Here is a 17,871-nt window from a genome sequence, read left to right as displayed (position 1 = left end):
GCTCAGAGTCGTTAGGAGCTCCCAATGGTCACAATTATAGCCATTAGGAGCTCCCTTTGGCCTCATACTTCTTGTCCCTATTATTTCTAATGCTTTCCTTAAGCATTTTATAAAAGAATTATATTTTTTATGTGTTCTTGCTCTTTGTGAGTTTTGTTTGCTTAGCCCTTTGTGGTTTATTGTATTTAGCCCATTAGTGGCTTTTGTGTTTGTACTTTTGTAGCCCTTTAGTGGCATTGTGTTTGTGCACACTTTATTTCATTACAGATAGTGACAAAAGGAACCAGTAGTTGGAGAGTTAAGTACATATGTTCACAAAGGTTTCAAGGCATCAAGCTCAAATTTGATGGTCTTTTTTTTTACAATATTACTAGTGGATAATTCCAACCAAGAAAGGCAGAATGCAGTAGTCAATTTATATAGCTTGGTTTTCATGAGACAGGGAATCCTCATTCCTTCATATTGGATAGTGGAATCGAGTGTAATAGGGATGATGTAATATTGTGTTCGACGGTAAAAATTGCTACTTTTGATACTTGCAGATCATATTATTGTAATAGGGATGATGTAACTGTTAAATTGTATCTCCTATGTACATATATTTTTATATGTATGTAACGAGAGATACATATGTGAAAGTATCTCCAACAAGATACTACGAACAATATTACAATATTCTTGAAAATAAATGCGTATACAAAAGCCCAACAAGAACACTTGAAACTCTTGTGCACACAATGCACAACACAAACTCACAAATGCACAAATATGAACCCAAAAGTCATAAGTTCCACTAACACAAGCTTGGGCTATAATCCCAAAGCCTTAAAATATACAATGGAGGAGAGCCCTTTATATAGGGCTTGGAGAGACCCTTGGAGGGGCTCCCACATAGTCGTTGGAGCCCCTCCAACGGTCACAAATGTGACCGTTGGAGGGGCCCAACGACTAGTGGTGGCCCCCCCAAGGTACAAAGTACAAAGGGTACAAAAAAGAAAAAGGAGAAAAAAAAGAAAAATAAAAAGGGAAAAAATACAATACATATTCAAGAAATGAATATGCGCAAAAATGAGAAAAAGACTAAACTACCCCTATGGCTAAATAATAGAAATATATTATATATATATATAATAAGTAGATACATATTACATATACATATATATTAATATATGTATATGTATTACTTTATATATATAAAATATATATATACATATATATAACATTACATGATTTGATTACATAATTTAACAACATATACATATATGTATATATGTATCTACTGTTATATATATACAACAACAACTACGCCTTCATCCCAAAACAATTGGGGAATATGAACCAAAAAGAAATTCATTTTGGGTCTTCCACATGAATCCTTTTCCTCCAATCATTTCTATCCAACGCCATGTCCTCGGTGAGGTTCAAAGCATTCATATCCTTTCCTATCATCTCCATCCAAGTCTTCCTAGGCCTACCCCGACCTCTTTTAACTAATATATTTTCCCATTTCTCCAACCTTCTAACTGGAGCATCATTAGGCCTTCGCCGAATATGTCCAAACCACCGTAAACGATTCTCTCGCATCTTGTTTTCAATGGGTGCAACACCTACCTTCTTACGTATTTCTTCGTTCCGAATCTTATCTTTTATTGTATTTCCACACATCCATCTAAGCATCCGCATCTCAGCTACACTCATTTTTTGAATATGATGCCTCTTGGCAGCCCAACATTCCGTACCATATAGTAAAGCGGGTCTAATAGTCGTCCTATAACACTTTCCCTTCAACCGCAATGGCATTCTACGATCGCACAGCACTCCAGTAGCACTTTTCCATTTCATCCACCCAACCTTTATCCTATGATTTACATCTCCATCAATTTCTCCATACTTTTGAATGATGGATCCCAAATATTTGAAATAATCATTCACCGGTATATCTTGCTCACCAAGCTTCACTACACTCCCATCACTACTTCGTTGCTTACTAAACCGACATTCCATATATTCAGTCTTACTCTTACTCAACTTAAAACCTCTAGCTTCCAATGTCTGTCTCCATAATTCTAACTTAGCATTAACCCCAGCTCTAGACTCATCAATCAAAACAATATCATCAGCAAACAACATACACCACGGTACATTTTCTTGAATTGATCTCGTAAGTTCATCCATCACTATCGCAAATAGGAAAGGGCTTAAAGCAGATCCTTGATGTAACCCAACCGTTATCGGAAAATTGGTTGTCACCCCTCCACAAGTGCGGACATTGGTTACTACTCCTTCATACATATCTTTAATTATACTAATGTACTTGAGAGAAACACCTTTCTTCATCATTGTCCACCAGAGAACGTCCCTAGGTACTCTATCGTATGCCTTCTCTAAATCAATAAAAACCATATGCAAATCTTTGTTCCTCTCTCTATATCTTTCAATAAGTTGTCTAAGAAGATGTATAGCTTCCATAGTTGATCTTCCAGGCATAAAACCAAATTGATTCTCCGATATCATGACAACCTTCCTCAACCTAGACTCAATCACCCTCTCCCAAAGTTTCATAGTATGACTCATGAGTTTTATACCACGATAGTTTGTGCAATCTTGTATATCACCCTTATTCTTATATAAAGGCACCAAAGTACTCTTCCTCCACTCATTAGGCATCTTATTTGTTCGCCAAATCAAGTTAAAAAGATTTGTCAACCATTCTAAACCTTTCTCTCCCAAGCATTTCCAAGCCTCGATAGGTATACCATCTGGGCCAACTGCCCTTCTTGATTTCATTTTCTTCAAAGCCTCTGCAATTTCTTTCTTTTGAATCTTGCGCATGAAGTCACGATTTATCTCATGAAAAGGAATGGAGAAGTCTCCAAGATCTTGAGCATGACTATCATTAAATAGCTTATCAAAATAATCTTTCCATCTCTCCTTAATCTCCTCATCTTTGACTAAAACCCTTTGCGTTTCATCTTTGATACATCTAACCATACCCAAATCCTTCGATTTCCTATCTCTCATCTTTGCAAGCCTATAAATATCCTTCTCGCCTTCTTTGGTATCCAACTTGTCATAAACCTCCTTATATACCTTAGCCCTCGCGTTTCGAACAACTTTTTTAGCTTCCTTCTTTGCTATCATATACTTCTCCAAATTCTCATTATCACGACTCTTACTTAGATTTCTATAACACTCTCTTTTAACCTTAATAGCTAATTTGACATCCTCGTTCCACCATGATGTATCCTTACCTAGTGGTGCACCGCCTTTAGACTCACCCAATACCTCCTTAGCTACTTTTCTCATACCACCCGCTATCTTATTCCACATTGATTCTGAATCCTCCTCGAGACACCAATCAACTTCCTTAACTACCTGCTCTACAAACATTCCTTGTTTAGCTCCTTTCAGTGCCCACCACTTAATTCTAGGATCTATCCTATGTCTATCCCTTTTGCGGCATTGTCTAATTCTAAGATCTAAAATTAAGACTCTATGTTGTGTAGCTACACTTTCTCCTGGTATAACCTTACAATCGATGCAACAACCCCTATCTCTCTTTCTAAGTAGGAAAAAATCTATTTGACTCGTATTAACCCCACTTTTAAATGTTACTAGGTGAGACTCCCTCTTCCTAAACCAAGTGTTTGCTAAGATCATATCATAGGACACACAAAAATCTAAAATCCTTTCTCCACTTTCATTTCTTTCTCCTATACCATAGCCTCCATAGATATTCTCAAATCCATCCCTACTAATGCCTACATGTCCATTAAGGTCACCGCCGATGAAAAGCTTTTCTCCATAAGATGTCTCTTGTACTACTCCATCTAAATCTTCCCAAAATTGATGCTTAATGAAATCATCTAAACCTACTTGAGGTGCATAAACACTAATAATATTAATAATATCCGTACCTAATACTAATTTAATAAGTAAAATTCTATCACCCTTCCTACGGACCTCAACTACATTATCTATAAACTGACGACTCATAACAATCCCTACTCCATTCCTATTCCTATTTATTCCTGTATACCAAATCTTATATCCCCAAGGTTCTATCACTTTAGCTTTCTCACCTACCCATTTGGTCTCTTGAAGACATAAAATATCAATCTTTCTCCTACACATAACATCTACTAACTCTACCAACTTACCAGTTAAAGACCCTATGTTTCAAGTGGCTAACCTAATTTTATGGTCTTGGACTAACTTCTTTACCCCCACCCGTCCAACAAAGTGAGGGAACCCTTGCCTATTTGACACCACACTCGGGCGCCGGTGTGACGCGTCGCTTCTGGGCGACGACCTAGCAACCCTTGCACATTTATCACTGCCTCCGGGCCTAGAGAGTACAGCGCGTCGCTCAGTAGGGAACACCCCAACGAAATTCTCATATTGGTTCATTTTCATAGGATATGACAAAGTTTTTATGCTGGCTGTCACAGGCCTACCGCAACCCTCCTCCTTTATCCGGGCTTGGGACCGGCAGTGTATAACTACACAGGCGGAGTTTACTGTTATATATATAAATATATATTTTCCCTTCATGTAACCCTAGGGGTATTTTTGTCTTTTGTTCTATTTTACGCATATTTACATTTATAAATATGTTTGTAATTATTTCTTTTTTTTTTTCTTTTTTTTCCTTTTCCTTTTCCTTTTTGTCTTTTCTTTTTTTTCTTTTTTCATTTGTTGACTTAGTCAACCTTAGAGGGGGGTCCAACACTAGTCGTTGGACCCCTCCAACAACTAGTGGGAGCCCCTTCAAGGCTTCCTCTCCTCTATAAAAGGGGTTGAATTGAACCCCTATTGTAAAATCATCCAATGCTTGGAGCATTGTTCTCCAACTTGTTCAATAAAATTCTTTATATTCTTGCATTTGTGTTCTCTTTTTGTACCTTTGTGTATATTGTTCTAAGTGTTCTTGTGCCTTTGTGCACCTCTTCCTTTGTGGTGGTTGTGCGTATTTAGCACTATATCTCTTTTGAGATATTTTCACATGGTATCAGAGCAAGGTTGGAGATTGAAGATCGTGTAATTTTTTATTTTTTTCAAAGTGCCTCGTAAAGTGTGCCTTTGGCTTATTGGTGATTGAAGTAGGGACTTCTCTTCCATCAATATTTTGGAAGATTCTTACGACAAGAAAGACTTAAGAATCCTTTGTAGTACGTATATATTCTCCATTCTTCTATCTCTAATGGGTGAGAAAGAGTCCCACTTTTCACTTGGTTTCAAGAGGCTCACATTAAGGAGAAAGGTCTTTGGAGATATGTTAAAGGAACCGTTCCCGAACCCGAACCTAAGATCACCATTATTGATAAGGGTGAAATAAAGGTTCTTGATGGTGAAGAGAGAGAAAAAGCTTTTGAAGAATATAACAAAAGACATGAAGGATGAGAGATGAAAAATTAAAAAATTCTCTCATGGTTCTTTTCTTCCGTTGAAACGAAATAAATGCCAATATTTTGAAGTTCAAGAAAGCCTTTCAAGTATGGGAATATCTCGAAAGAATGTATACTTCGAGAGATTTGTCCCATAAATATTACCTCCAAAAGAAGGCATTAACCCTTCAACAAGGGGAAATGTCCGTTAGAGAATATTTTGCCGAGCTATCCACCATTTGGGATGAACTTGCTCTTCAAGAACCTAAATGGAGTGGAGAGGCTATTGAATTAAGGGCCAAACAACTTGAAGATGATCACTTCTTCAACTTTTTAAACGAGCTCAGACCCGAATTTGAGCAAACTAGGTCCTCTCTCTTGTCTTTTTTCTCTTCTCCTCTGTTAGAAGATGTACTTACCAAGCTAAGTGGAGAAGAAACTCGATTGAGGATGAATAAAACCAATCAAAGTGTGTTAGCCGTTCCCTCTAAAGATGAAGATGAGGGTGCTTATGCCGTCTCTAGACCGGGAAATAATGTCAAAACATATAAACCCCCTCACTTCGACAAAAATCAAGGAGGAAGAGAAAACAGTGGACAATATGGAAGAAGAGATTATAGCAAAATCATATGTTACTTTTGCAAAGAAAGGTCACATTAAACTGGTATGTCCTAAATGGAAAAAGATGGTGGCTATGTCTACAACTTTCAAACAATACAAGGATGAAGGACCGTCAACTTCCAACAATGTTGCATTATCTCTAAATCAAATAATGTAAGCTCTTCAACCTCTCCTCAAGGGATCCGTTTCTGGATCCGCCATGTCCACCTTCTCTCCTACCGGTAAGATTCTTTGGCTCTTAGACTCGGGTGCATCCTTTCATATAACTCCAAATGTTTTTGCACTTTCTAAATACTAAAAAAATTTGTCACACTCTTTTGTTTCTATGGCGGATGGGGCTTCTCTTGAAATAAAGGGAATTGGAGATTTTGAAAGTCAAGGTTTTTTTGTTCCTAAAGTTAGATTTATCCCAAAATAAAATTTAAATTTGCTTTCCGTCTCTCAACTATCGGATCATGGGTGTGATATCAAATTCTCATCAAATAAATGTTGGATACATGATCGTTTGTCCGGGAAGTTGTTTGGGGAAGACTCTAGCAAGGGAGATCTATACTTTATGGAATTTCTTCAAATTCTAAAACACTCTTTTTGTAATGTTGTCCAACATAAGGATATAAATGTTTGGCATAAACGTCTTGGGCATCCAAATATTGTCAAGCTTTCTTATTTATATTTTACCAAAACTTTATGTAAAGACAACTTCAATTGTAATGATTGTATTCTTGGTAAAATGAGAAACTTACCTTTTGGACAAAAAACTATGTTTTCAACTAAGCCTTTTGAAATTGTGCATTCGGATGTATGGGAACCGACACCCGTTGTGTCTAAGGGAGGGTTTTCATATTATGTTATTTATGTTGATGATTTTTCAAGATATAGTTGGATTTACTTTCTCAAGCATAAACATGAGGTGTTCTCTACCTTTAAGGTTTTCCATATGATGATACAAAACCAATTTAATAGTAAATTACAAATTTTTAGAACCGATTCCGGGGGATAATATCTTTCAAATGATTTCAAAAGTTATATTGAAAATAATGGAATTATTCATCAAAGGTCTTGTCCCAAAACTCCTCAACAAAATGGATTAGCCGAACGAAAACATAGATATATAATAGAAACTACAAGAACCTTACTCATTTCTCAAAAAATTTCAAAAAGATTTTGGGCCGAAGCGGCTCTTGCATCGGTTTTCCTCATAAATCGACTTCCATCCAAAAATTTGAACCAAATAACCCCTTTTGAAATCTTATATAAAAAGGAACCCGACTACAATAGACTAAGAATTTTTTGTTGTAAATGTTTTGTCCTCACCGACAAAAATGATAAATAATCTCCTAAAGCTATTCCTTGTGCATTTTTGGGATATTCGGAAACATAAAAAGATTTAGATGTTATGATATTAAAAATGACAAACTATATATTTTAAGAAACATGACCTTTTTAGAGAACATAAGTGGTTTTGAAGAACACAAAGCTCATGAAGATAATGCCGATTACTCTTTCTTGTTTGAACTATTATCTAGAAATGAAGATTTTTTTAGTGATGATGAAGTAAATGAGGATGAGGGTAGAAGTGAAAGTACTCCACAACCCATCCAACATGAAGAAGAAATGATAATTGAACTAATCACCTATACATATAGAGATAAAAGTACCTTTAGAAGTTCAATAGAAAAATATAGTTACCCTAGTGAATCTTCTAACCAATCTCGAAGAACCGAAAGATCTAGGAAAAATCCTTCTAGATTTATATCCTATGAGTCCTTTTCTCCAAAGCATAGGGCATGTCTTAGTGCCATTCACTCCTACTAAGAACCTAGAAATTTTGGAGAAGCTAAGGAAAGAATAGAGTGGAGGGACGCCATGGATAACGAGCTTAGAGCCCTCAACAAAGCTAAAACTTGAGTTTTTCAAGATCTCCCAAAAGGAAGGAAATCAATAGGATGTAGATGAGTTTATAAAGTCAAAACCAAGAGTGATGGTACTCTTGAGAGATATAAAGCCCGCCTTGTTGCTAAAGGATATAATCAAGAATACATCAATTACGAAGAAACCTTTGCCCCTGTTGCACAAATGGTCATTGTTAGGTGTTTGATCACCATTGCCTCTATTAAAAACTGGAACATTTATCAAAAGGATGTCAAAAATGCCTTTTTAAACGGGGACCTTAATGAAGAAGTATATATGGATACTCCTCCTGGCTTGGATGTTCCAAAGTGAAAAGTCCTTCGTTTGCAAAAAACTTTTTATGGTTTAAAACGAGCTCGTAAGGCTTGGTATGATCGATTTAATGAAGTAATGGTTGTTTCATGCTACACTGCTTTGTTTGTTAAAAGGTCTGATGCATGTATTGTGATTTTACTACTCTATGTTGATGATATGTTGATAACAGGTAGTGACATAAAGGGCATCAAAGGTATTAACAACACTTTGAAAGAAATATTTGAAATGTCAGATTTGGGGTATCTAACTTATTTTCTTGGTATTGAGGTAGCCTATTCACATAGAGGCTATTTTTTGTCTCAAACTAAACTTGCATGTGAGATTCTTGACAGATCTGATATTACTGATGATAAAATTTATGAAATTCTTGAAATTGTGGGATCAAAGATGAAAATCGATGATGGGATTCCGTTGAAGGATCCTACCCCCTATCGACAACTTGTGGGGTTTCTAATGTATCTTAGCATCACAAGGCCAGATATCTCACATGCCGTGCACACTGCAGGCCAGTTCCAGCATGCTCCTACATTCGTTCATATGGGCGTTGTTCTCCGAGTTGTCAGATACATAAGGGGAACTACCAACAAGGGAGTTTTTCTTTCCTCATCCTCGGAATTAAATTTGATTGCATATATTGATTCTGATTGGGGAGGTGACCCAAATAACCGTCACTCAACTACAGGCTTTTGTATTTTTTTAGGTGAATCCCTAATCTCATGGAGATGCAAGAAACAACAAAATGTGTCTCTGTTATCCGCAGAAGCAGAATATCGAGCCATGACTTTTACAACTATGAAAATTGTGTGGATTCATCAACTGTTACAGGATATGAGGATTCAGGTTCAAGGACCCACTAAGTTATGTTGTGATAATAAGAGTGCAATCTACATTGCCAAAAATCACACATTTCATGAACGCACAAAGCATATTGAGATGGACTGCCACTACTTTAGAGAAACATACTTGCAAAGAATTATAGATCTTCCATACGTGACTTCAGAATATCAGTTGACAGATTTCTTCACCAAGGCTTTATGCTCTCCTAGATTCAATTTTCTTCTTGGCAAACTCTCGGTCATTTCGCCCTAAGATCAATTATTGTAATTAAATATATTATATATATATAAAAGATGATACATATACATATATGGTATATATGTATATGTATCTTCCTATATAATAATAATAATAATAATAATAATAATAATAATAATAATAATAATAATAATAATAATAATAATATTTTTCTATATTAGCCGTAGGGATAGTTTAGTCATTTTACCTATTTTTACGCATATTTCATTTTGGAATATGATTGTATTTTCTCTTTTATTTTTATTTTTTATTTTTATTTTTTTGTGGTTTGCGCCACATTAAAGGACTCCCCAAAGAGTCGTTGGGGATCCCCCAACGGTCACAAATGTGACCGTTGGGGGCTCCCAATGACTCCTTTGGGAGCCCCCTATGTGTCTCCTCAAAGACTTATAAATAGGGGCTTGCCCCCCTTGTATTTTCTACTTCTTGGAGGAGCTTTTGCTCCATTGTAATGGGTGTTACACCCTTCTCTTCAATAATATTAACTTATGCCTTATAGGCATTTTTGCCCCTTTTGTGGGTTTATGTGTTAGCACATTATGTGCTTGTGTTTTCCCCTTTAGTGGGTATATCCGCGTTTCATGTGCATGTGTATTGGTTCATTATTGAACCTAATGTATTCAAAGCCGTTTCTTTATGGTATCAAAGCAAGGTTGGGATCGAGTTGCTCTTTGTTGCATTGGGAGGCGTGCTATTTAAGAAATTTTAAAGAAAAATGGTGAAATTCTCATTTCTCTCTTTTGTTTCTTAAAATTATTCGGTATGCATTATATTTCTTTAAGTATTGTGCATTATGAAGAATTAGATATGTTTTGCATATGTGTTCTCCTTGTCATTATGAGTTTGTGTTCTTAACATTCCATTGAACCTTTTTTTTCGTATATTATTCTTTTTCGTATGTCTTTTCTTGAAAAATAAGTCTTTTAAGAAAGTTATGTTAAAAGTAAAATGTTTGTGAGATATGTAGCATTGCTCACATACTCTCATCATAATTGTTGGTTTGTGTTAAAGGTATGTGTTTATCCTCTAAAATGTCCTATATGAGGCTTTTCATAATATCACGTGTCTTTGAAAAATGATTGACATATATTAACTATGAAAAATTCCTTATTAATTTTTGATTTTTCTACCTTATGAGTTCTTGTTCATATGAGCAATATTTGATTAAGGAGGCATTTTATAATACCGGTTGAATTAAGTTTTAAAAATGATCTCATGAAATATGGTTATTCTCTTTACATTCTTCAATTCAATTTCAAGAATATGTTTTATTATAAAATTTATGGTCTTCATTAATGTTGCATACTTATTACATTACGAGTTGGTTATAATCTATAAGTCATATGTTTTTAATAATATTATGAATTTTTGTTTATAGATTTATGCCATAACGCAATCCTATTATTCCTTTTTGTTGGGATTTTCTCCACTTTAATAAAGTTTTCCCTCTTCCTTTCGTATGTACCCTCATTTGGGGATTTTCTTGCGTTGGATCTCTCTTTGAGAGACCTTTTGATCCTTGTAAATCTTTTTATGAGTATATACTCTTTGAGAAGATTTCATGATTGTTATAAGCTTCTTTTTAAATAACAATATTGGTTTTTATGAGACTTTTTAAATATTACCATCTTTATGAATGCTTGAGAGCTCTCTCTCTCTTTTCAATAAAAATATGTTTATATTGCCTTCTTTAGGGCTTGTTTTGTCCCTTAGTGGACTTGTGAGATTGTTTCTTTTATCGTTGTAAGTGCTTTCGCAATATCTTGTTACATGTTGTCCTAAATTTGCTCATTTAAGATTATTGCCATTCTACATCTTGGTATGCATATAATTGCAATTTATAAAGGCTTGATTTGATTCTTGGATTATTCCAAATCTGTTCTCACACATGACATTGCTTAAATATTTCATGTTGTGTTTATTAAGTTTTTTGATAATAATCATGATTGAACATAATTTCGTGTTTATGCAAAATTATTGTTATAAGGCATATTGTTGTGATTAATTATGTTGGACCTTTGAATCGACCCTCTTTGTAAAATCACATATTTGGAAAATGATTTCCCTAAGTGTTCATTGCCTTTTTATGGCATTTATTTTTATCCATCACAAGTTATATGATGCGTCAATCTTTTTTTATGGCCTTATTGTTATATTAGAGATGATTGTTGAGGTGAGTTATGGGCACCTTGTGTTATGTCATTTTAGATTGTCCACTTACCATATTAAAGATGGTTGTTGAGTGAGTTATGGGCACCTTGGGACTCTAAAATGATTTGTTATATGATCTCTAATTATGAGTGTGTCACTCGTTTTCTCTTTTTTGGCCATTGATTTTATGAATGCTCTTATCTATATATAAATGTGATGAATATATAGTGTTTGAAACCTTAAATGTTTTAAGGTATATTAAAATCAAGGATTTTGGGACTATTGCCCAGCCTTTTGTTGTTTATGAATCTTATGAGTGCATTTGCACATTTGTGAGTTTGTGTTTTGTGCTTTTTGTGCACAAGTGTTTCAAGTGTTCTTGTTGTGCGTATGTGCACGTATTTATTTTAAAAAAATATTGTTCTATTGGTTGCAGTATCTTGTTAAAGATACTTTCACGAATATTGTTCTATTGGTTCTATTCAAGGTTTTATTTATATGTTTGTCATTACAAGTTTTATTGCCTCAAAAGTCTTCTCCTTTTATAACTTTTATCTAAGTGTCATCATATATGGACAAGAACTTTTTGATTATATCTTTGTGTGTTGGTAGCCCTATGGTGACTTTGTTCTCTTGGTCTAGTAGCTGAATACACTTGTCTTGAGTGTTTCTATATATAGACAAGGCACGTTGATTCACACCATGGTGTGTGATTTTAGTCCATGTTGGCATTTGTGTCCTTGTTCTAGTCGCTGAAATGTATGCTCATGGTTGACTTCTTTTACTCATTTCAAGTGCCATTTTATGTAGACAAGAGATGTATTGTGTTTTAGCTCATGGTTGACTTGATACTCTTGTTCTAGTAGCTGAACATACTTGATTTTGAGTGTCTTTTTACGTAGACAAGAGATGCTTTTGGTCCATGTTGGCGTGTATTCTCTTGTTCTTGTCGTTGATACACTCATTTCAAGTATTATTACATGTAGACAAGAGGTATTTTACACACCTTTGTGTGTGTCTTTTGGCCTTTAATGACATTATGTTTATTCATTTGAGTAAGATGTTCCTAAATGTGTAAGGTTCTCTACTAAAATAGAGAAATGTGTAGATTATTCATTGCAGAATGAATAACACCCATTAATTCATACCTCTTTATAAGCTTCTTATGAAGCCTTTTATGAGTGAAATATATTTTTCCACCTCTCTTGTGTGTTTGACAACTTTTGTGGTTTATTTTGCCCATTAGTGACCTCTTGTGTATGTGTGTGCTTCCGTGCTTACTCTTGGAGATTTCGTCTCTCTTGTTTGGTACTTCATTATAAGCTTCTTATGGGGTCCCATGGCGGACCATTGCTTTATTCCCCATTGTGGGGTTGTGTTTTGTCCATTTTTAGAGCTTGTGAAAGCATTATGCATTCTTGTAATTCGTTTCCTCTCTCTCTTTGACACGATATATGATTTTGAAATATTGGTTTTCTAAATTTTCTTTTCATGCTAAAGTAATTATCCTATCATGTGCTTCAAATTACTATGTATAAGTTATATTTTTGCACCATTGTTTTGTGGGTGAGTCATTTGATATGGTTTTGATTAATTCATCTTGTTAGGAATGTTCCATTTGAGTAAAGTGCAAAAATATTTTTTACTTGTTTTTTGTTGTTATTTCACAGGATCTTGAAGATGAGATAAAAAGAAGTACCTTGGATAGATCGGGAAATGTGTTCACCATTAAAAGACAATTGAAGGAAGGCATTTGCAAATTTCAATGGCATCCTTACCGAAGCCTCTTGGAGTCTTGCGATTTTTTTTCAATCTTTTCGTTTCCCCACGCAAAGTTTGAGGGGGGGTGTTAAAATGTACTCATCAATTATTGTAATTAGATATATTTTATATATATAAAAGATGATACATATACATATATGGTATATATGTATATGTATCTTCCTATATATATATATATAATATTTTTCTATATTAGTTGTAGGGGTAGTTTAGTCATTTTACCTATTTTTACGCATATTCCATTTTGGAATATGATTGTATTTTCTCTTTTATTTTTATTTTTCTTTTTTCTTTTTATTTTTTTTATGGTTTGCGCTACAAATGTGACCGTTAGGGGCTCCCAACGACTCCTTTGGGAGCCCTCTATGTGGCTTCTCAAAGGCTTATAAATGGGGGCTTTCCCCCTTGTATTTTCTACTTCTTGGAGGAACTTTTGCTCCATTGTAATGGGTGTTACAACTTTCTCTTCAATAATATTAACTTATGCCTTATAGGCATTTTTGCCCCTTTCGTGGGTTTATGTGTTAACACATTATGTGCTTGTATTTTCCCCTTTAGTGGGTATATCCGCGCTTCATGTGCATGTGTATTGGTTCATTATTGAACCTAATGTATTCAAAGCCGTTTTTTTACACATTGCAAAAAATCACACATTTTATGAACGCACAAAGCATATTGAGATGGACTGCCACTACGTTAGAGAAGCATACTTGCAAAGAATTATAGATCTTCCATACGTGACTTCAGAATATCAGTTGACAGATTTCTTCACCAAGGCTCTATGCTCTCCTAGATTCAATTTTCTTCTTGGCAAACTCTCTATCATTTCGCCCTAAGTTTGAGGGAGGGTGTTAAATTGTATCTCCTATGTACATATATTTTTATATGTATGTAACGAGAGATACATATACATATATGTATCATACATATATGTATATGTATATGTATATATATATATATAAAATATATTTTTTCTTCATGTAACCCCCAGGGGTATTTTTGTCTTTTGTTCTATTTTACGCATATTTACATCTGTAAACATGTTTGTAATTTATTTCTTTTTTTTTCTTTTCCTTTTTTCCTTTTTCTTTTTCTCTTTTTTCTTTTTTCATTTGTGGACTTAGTCAACCTTGGAGGGGGGTCCAACACTAGTCGTTGGACCCCTCCAACGGTTAGATTTCTAACTGTTGGAGGGGCTCCAACCACTAGTGGAAGCCCCTCCAATGCTTCCTCTCCTCTATAAAAGGGGTTGAACCCCTATTGTAAAATCATCCAATGCTTGGAGCATTGTTCTCCAACTTGTTCAATAAAATTCTTTATATTCTTGCATTTGGGTTCTCTTTTTGTACCTTTGTGTACATTGTTCTAAGTGTTCTTGTGCCTTTGTGCACCTCTCCTTTTGTGGTGGTTGTGTGTATTTAGCACTATATCTCTTTTGAGATATTTTCACAGTAACATGATATCCTACAGTAAAAATTGCTAGTTGTAGATCATATTATTTACTTTCACAATGCTTTAATTTTTATTGATTGCCTTTAGCCGAAGTTCCTTGGTCTTCTTGATACTCTCTATTGTTGAAGTTTTAGTTGTATCATGTCATAAAATGTTTTTGTATTAAGCTCTGGAACATAATTACTCTACCTAATAATTTCCATTGTTGAAGTTTTGGATTTATCATGTCATGCAAAGTGTTGTTATATTATGCTCTGGAAGATAATTAGTTAAGCAGGACACTGAAGTGCAGGTATCAAGGATTCTCCAGATGATGATGCCATTGAGAAACTCGAATCTGAAAGTGACGATGATCTTCCTCCACTTGAAAAGAATTTGAATCATCTGAACTTACTGCCAAGTGATGAAGATAGTGATTAGACTGAAAGACCATGAGATTGTCCATTGTCCAGGTAATAGTCCACACCAAAATTTCCTTTTCTTCAAGCAAGAAAAAAATTATTTTTAACTCTGTTGGTAGATTGTCTTGCAGGTTGGGATGTTGGTTTTGTATGGACTGGAGAAGCTCAAATTGCAGTATAACATGAAATCGATTCCATAACGGCAGATTTTACCTCACTATAGCATTTTGTTATGGTGTAACTAGGTTCAATCTGTTGCTTGAGTCTCCTCACATCCTTTCCACTAGATGTGGATTCAATCTTATTCAAATCTTCTGCTAAATTTCACATGCATGCAACATGGTCCTTTTGTAGATGGAACCCTCTGAGTTCTGGGATGCGGCCTTTTTTATTGTTTTCTTTTAGTTCCTCTGTTAGAAATTTTGCACAGGTGCAAGTTCTTGGCCACTATTATTTTAGTTTGGATCATCAGTGTCAGACCCTGCTTGAATACCCATCTTACATGTAAAACAAGGTTTATTTATTTTTTATCTGTCAAAAGAATTATTTTATTTCAAACAATTAACATGGTGCCTGAGTTTTACTTTTACCATCTCTTGGTGCCATTATGTCTCTGTCACACGGACTCTTCTAACAGGGTGTCGCACCTGCACCCAGATGGGTGCGACACTTGGACACAGCTTCCTTTGTGTTAGGTGAAGTCAACCACACTGAGGTTCATTTCTATCCAAAAGTAGATTCAGTTAACCCTAATCAAGTCTATTTTTATCTATATTATATATAAATACATAAATGCACACAAATACACAGTGTTAACTTAAAACTGTTATATATCCTCTCCGCACCCAAGTTTTTTTAAAGTGTCACATCATCGCACCCGCACCTATGTGACATAGCATTATGATAATGATTGTCTTGATGGTTGGGGTGGTGATAAATTGGTGTTACTGATGCAGGCATATTACATATGGTATTTCTATTCTGTTGTTTTTTCCAGTTTTATTGCTTTCCCTGCACATCCAAGTTGATACCACATTTATTATTTGCAATTTGCTTGTTAAACTGATAAGTTTTCATAGCATGAACTGTGTCCACTAAATTCCAAAAGAGCTTATTGATCATGAAAAATAACAGGGTTCTTGAAAGTTTTTTTGTGTTGATGTGTGTGTTTTTTTTTTTTAAATCTGGCCATGTGGATGTGTTCTAGATGTGGATTTCCAAAAATAAGCTATTGGATTGTCTAATTATGATAAGTTTTTATACTTTATAAAATTATAACAACTACTACGCCTTCATCCCAAAACAATTGGGGTCGGCAATATGAACCAAAAAAAGAAAATCATTCTGGGTCTTTGACATGAATCCTTCTCCTCCAATCATTTCTATCCAATGCCGTGAGGTTCAAAGCATTCATATCCTTTCCTATCATTTCCATCCAAGTCTTCTTAGTCCTACCCCGACCTCTTTTAACTAATATATTTTTCCATTTCTTCATCCTTCTAACTGGAGCATCATTAGGCCTTCGCCGAATATGTCCAAACCACCGTAAACGATTCTCTTTCATCTTATTTTCAATGAATGCAACGCCTACTTTCTTACGTATCTCCTCGTTTCGAATCTTATCTTTTATTGTATTTTTATGCATTCATCTAAGCATACGCATCTCAGCTACTCATTTTTTGAATATGATGTCTCTTGACAGCCTAACATTTCGTATCATATAGTAAAGCAGGCCTAATTGTTGTCCTATAAAACTTTTTCTTCAACCGCAATGACATTCTACAATCGCACAACACTCCAGTTGCACTTTTCCATTTCATCCACCTAATCTTTATCCTATGATTTACATCTCCATCAATTTCTCCATACTTTTGAATGATAGATCCCAAATATTTGAAACAGTCATCCATCGGTATTTCTTGCTTACCAAGCTTCACTACACTCCCATCACTACTTTGTTGCTTACTAAACCGACATTCCATATATTCTGTCTTACTCTTACTCAACTTAAAACCTCTTGCTTTCAATGCCTGTCTCCATCATTCTAACTTAGCATTAACCCTAGCTCTAGACTCATCAATCAAAACAATATCATCAGCAAACAACATACACCACGACACATTTTCTTGAATTGATCTCGTAAGTTCATCCATCACTATAGCAAATAGGAAAGGGCTTAATGCAGATCCTTGATGTAACCCAACCGTTATAGGAAAATTGGTTGTTACCCCTCCATAAGTGCGGGCATTGGGTACTACTCATTCGTACATATATTTAATTATACTAATGTACTTGAGAGAAACACCTTTCTTTATCATTGTCTACCAGAGAACATCTCTAGGTATTCTATCGTATGTCTTCTCCAAATCAATAAAAACCACATGCAAATCTTTGTTCCTCTCTCTATATCTCTCAATAAGTTGTCTAAGAAGATGTATAGCTTTTATAGTTGATCTTTCAGGCATAAAACCAAATTGATTTTCCGATATCATGATAACCTTCCTCAACCTATACTCAATCATCCTCTCTTAATGTTTCATAGTATGACTCATGAGTTTTATACCACGATAGCTTGTGCAATCTTGTATATCACCCTTATTCTTATATAGAGGTACCAAAGTACTATTCCTCCACTCATTAGGCATCTTATTTGTTCGCCAAATCTTGTTAAAAAGATTTGTCAACCATTCTAAACCTTTCTCACCTAAGCATTTCCAAGCCTTGATAGGTATACCATCTGGGCCAACTGCTCTTCT

The 17,871-nt window shown here is 35.0% G+C and overlaps 1 protein-coding gene across 1 annotated transcript in view; it reads left to right on the top strand.

Moving 5' to 3' along the window:
- LOC149816659 (RNase L inhibitor protein-like protein) overlaps positions 1-15,697 on the top strand; it is a 63,915-nt gene extending 48,218 nt beyond the window's left edge. The window contains exons 10-11 of the mRNA XM_089988132.1: positions 15,007-15,166; positions 15,247-15,697. Of these exons, the coding sequence (XP_089844258.1) occupies positions 15,007-15,134 (128 nt within the window). The 3' untranslated portion in view covers positions 15,135-15,166; positions 15,247-15,697. The remainder of the gene's footprint in view (positions 1-15,006; positions 15,167-15,246) is intronic.
- The last annotated feature ends 2,174 nt before the right edge of the window (positions 15,698-17,871 follow it).

This window comes from Nuphar pumila, chromosome 14, assembly GCF_984573655.1.
Source record: "Nuphar pumila chromosome 14, dmNupPumi1.hap1.1, whole genome shotgun sequence".
Classification (NCBI taxonomy): domain Eukaryota; kingdom Viridiplantae; phylum Streptophyta; class Magnoliopsida; order Nymphaeales; family Nymphaeaceae; genus Nuphar; species Nuphar pumila.
Note: the sequence above shows the minus strand (reverse complement) of the source record. Positions and strands in the feature narration are given on the sequence as shown.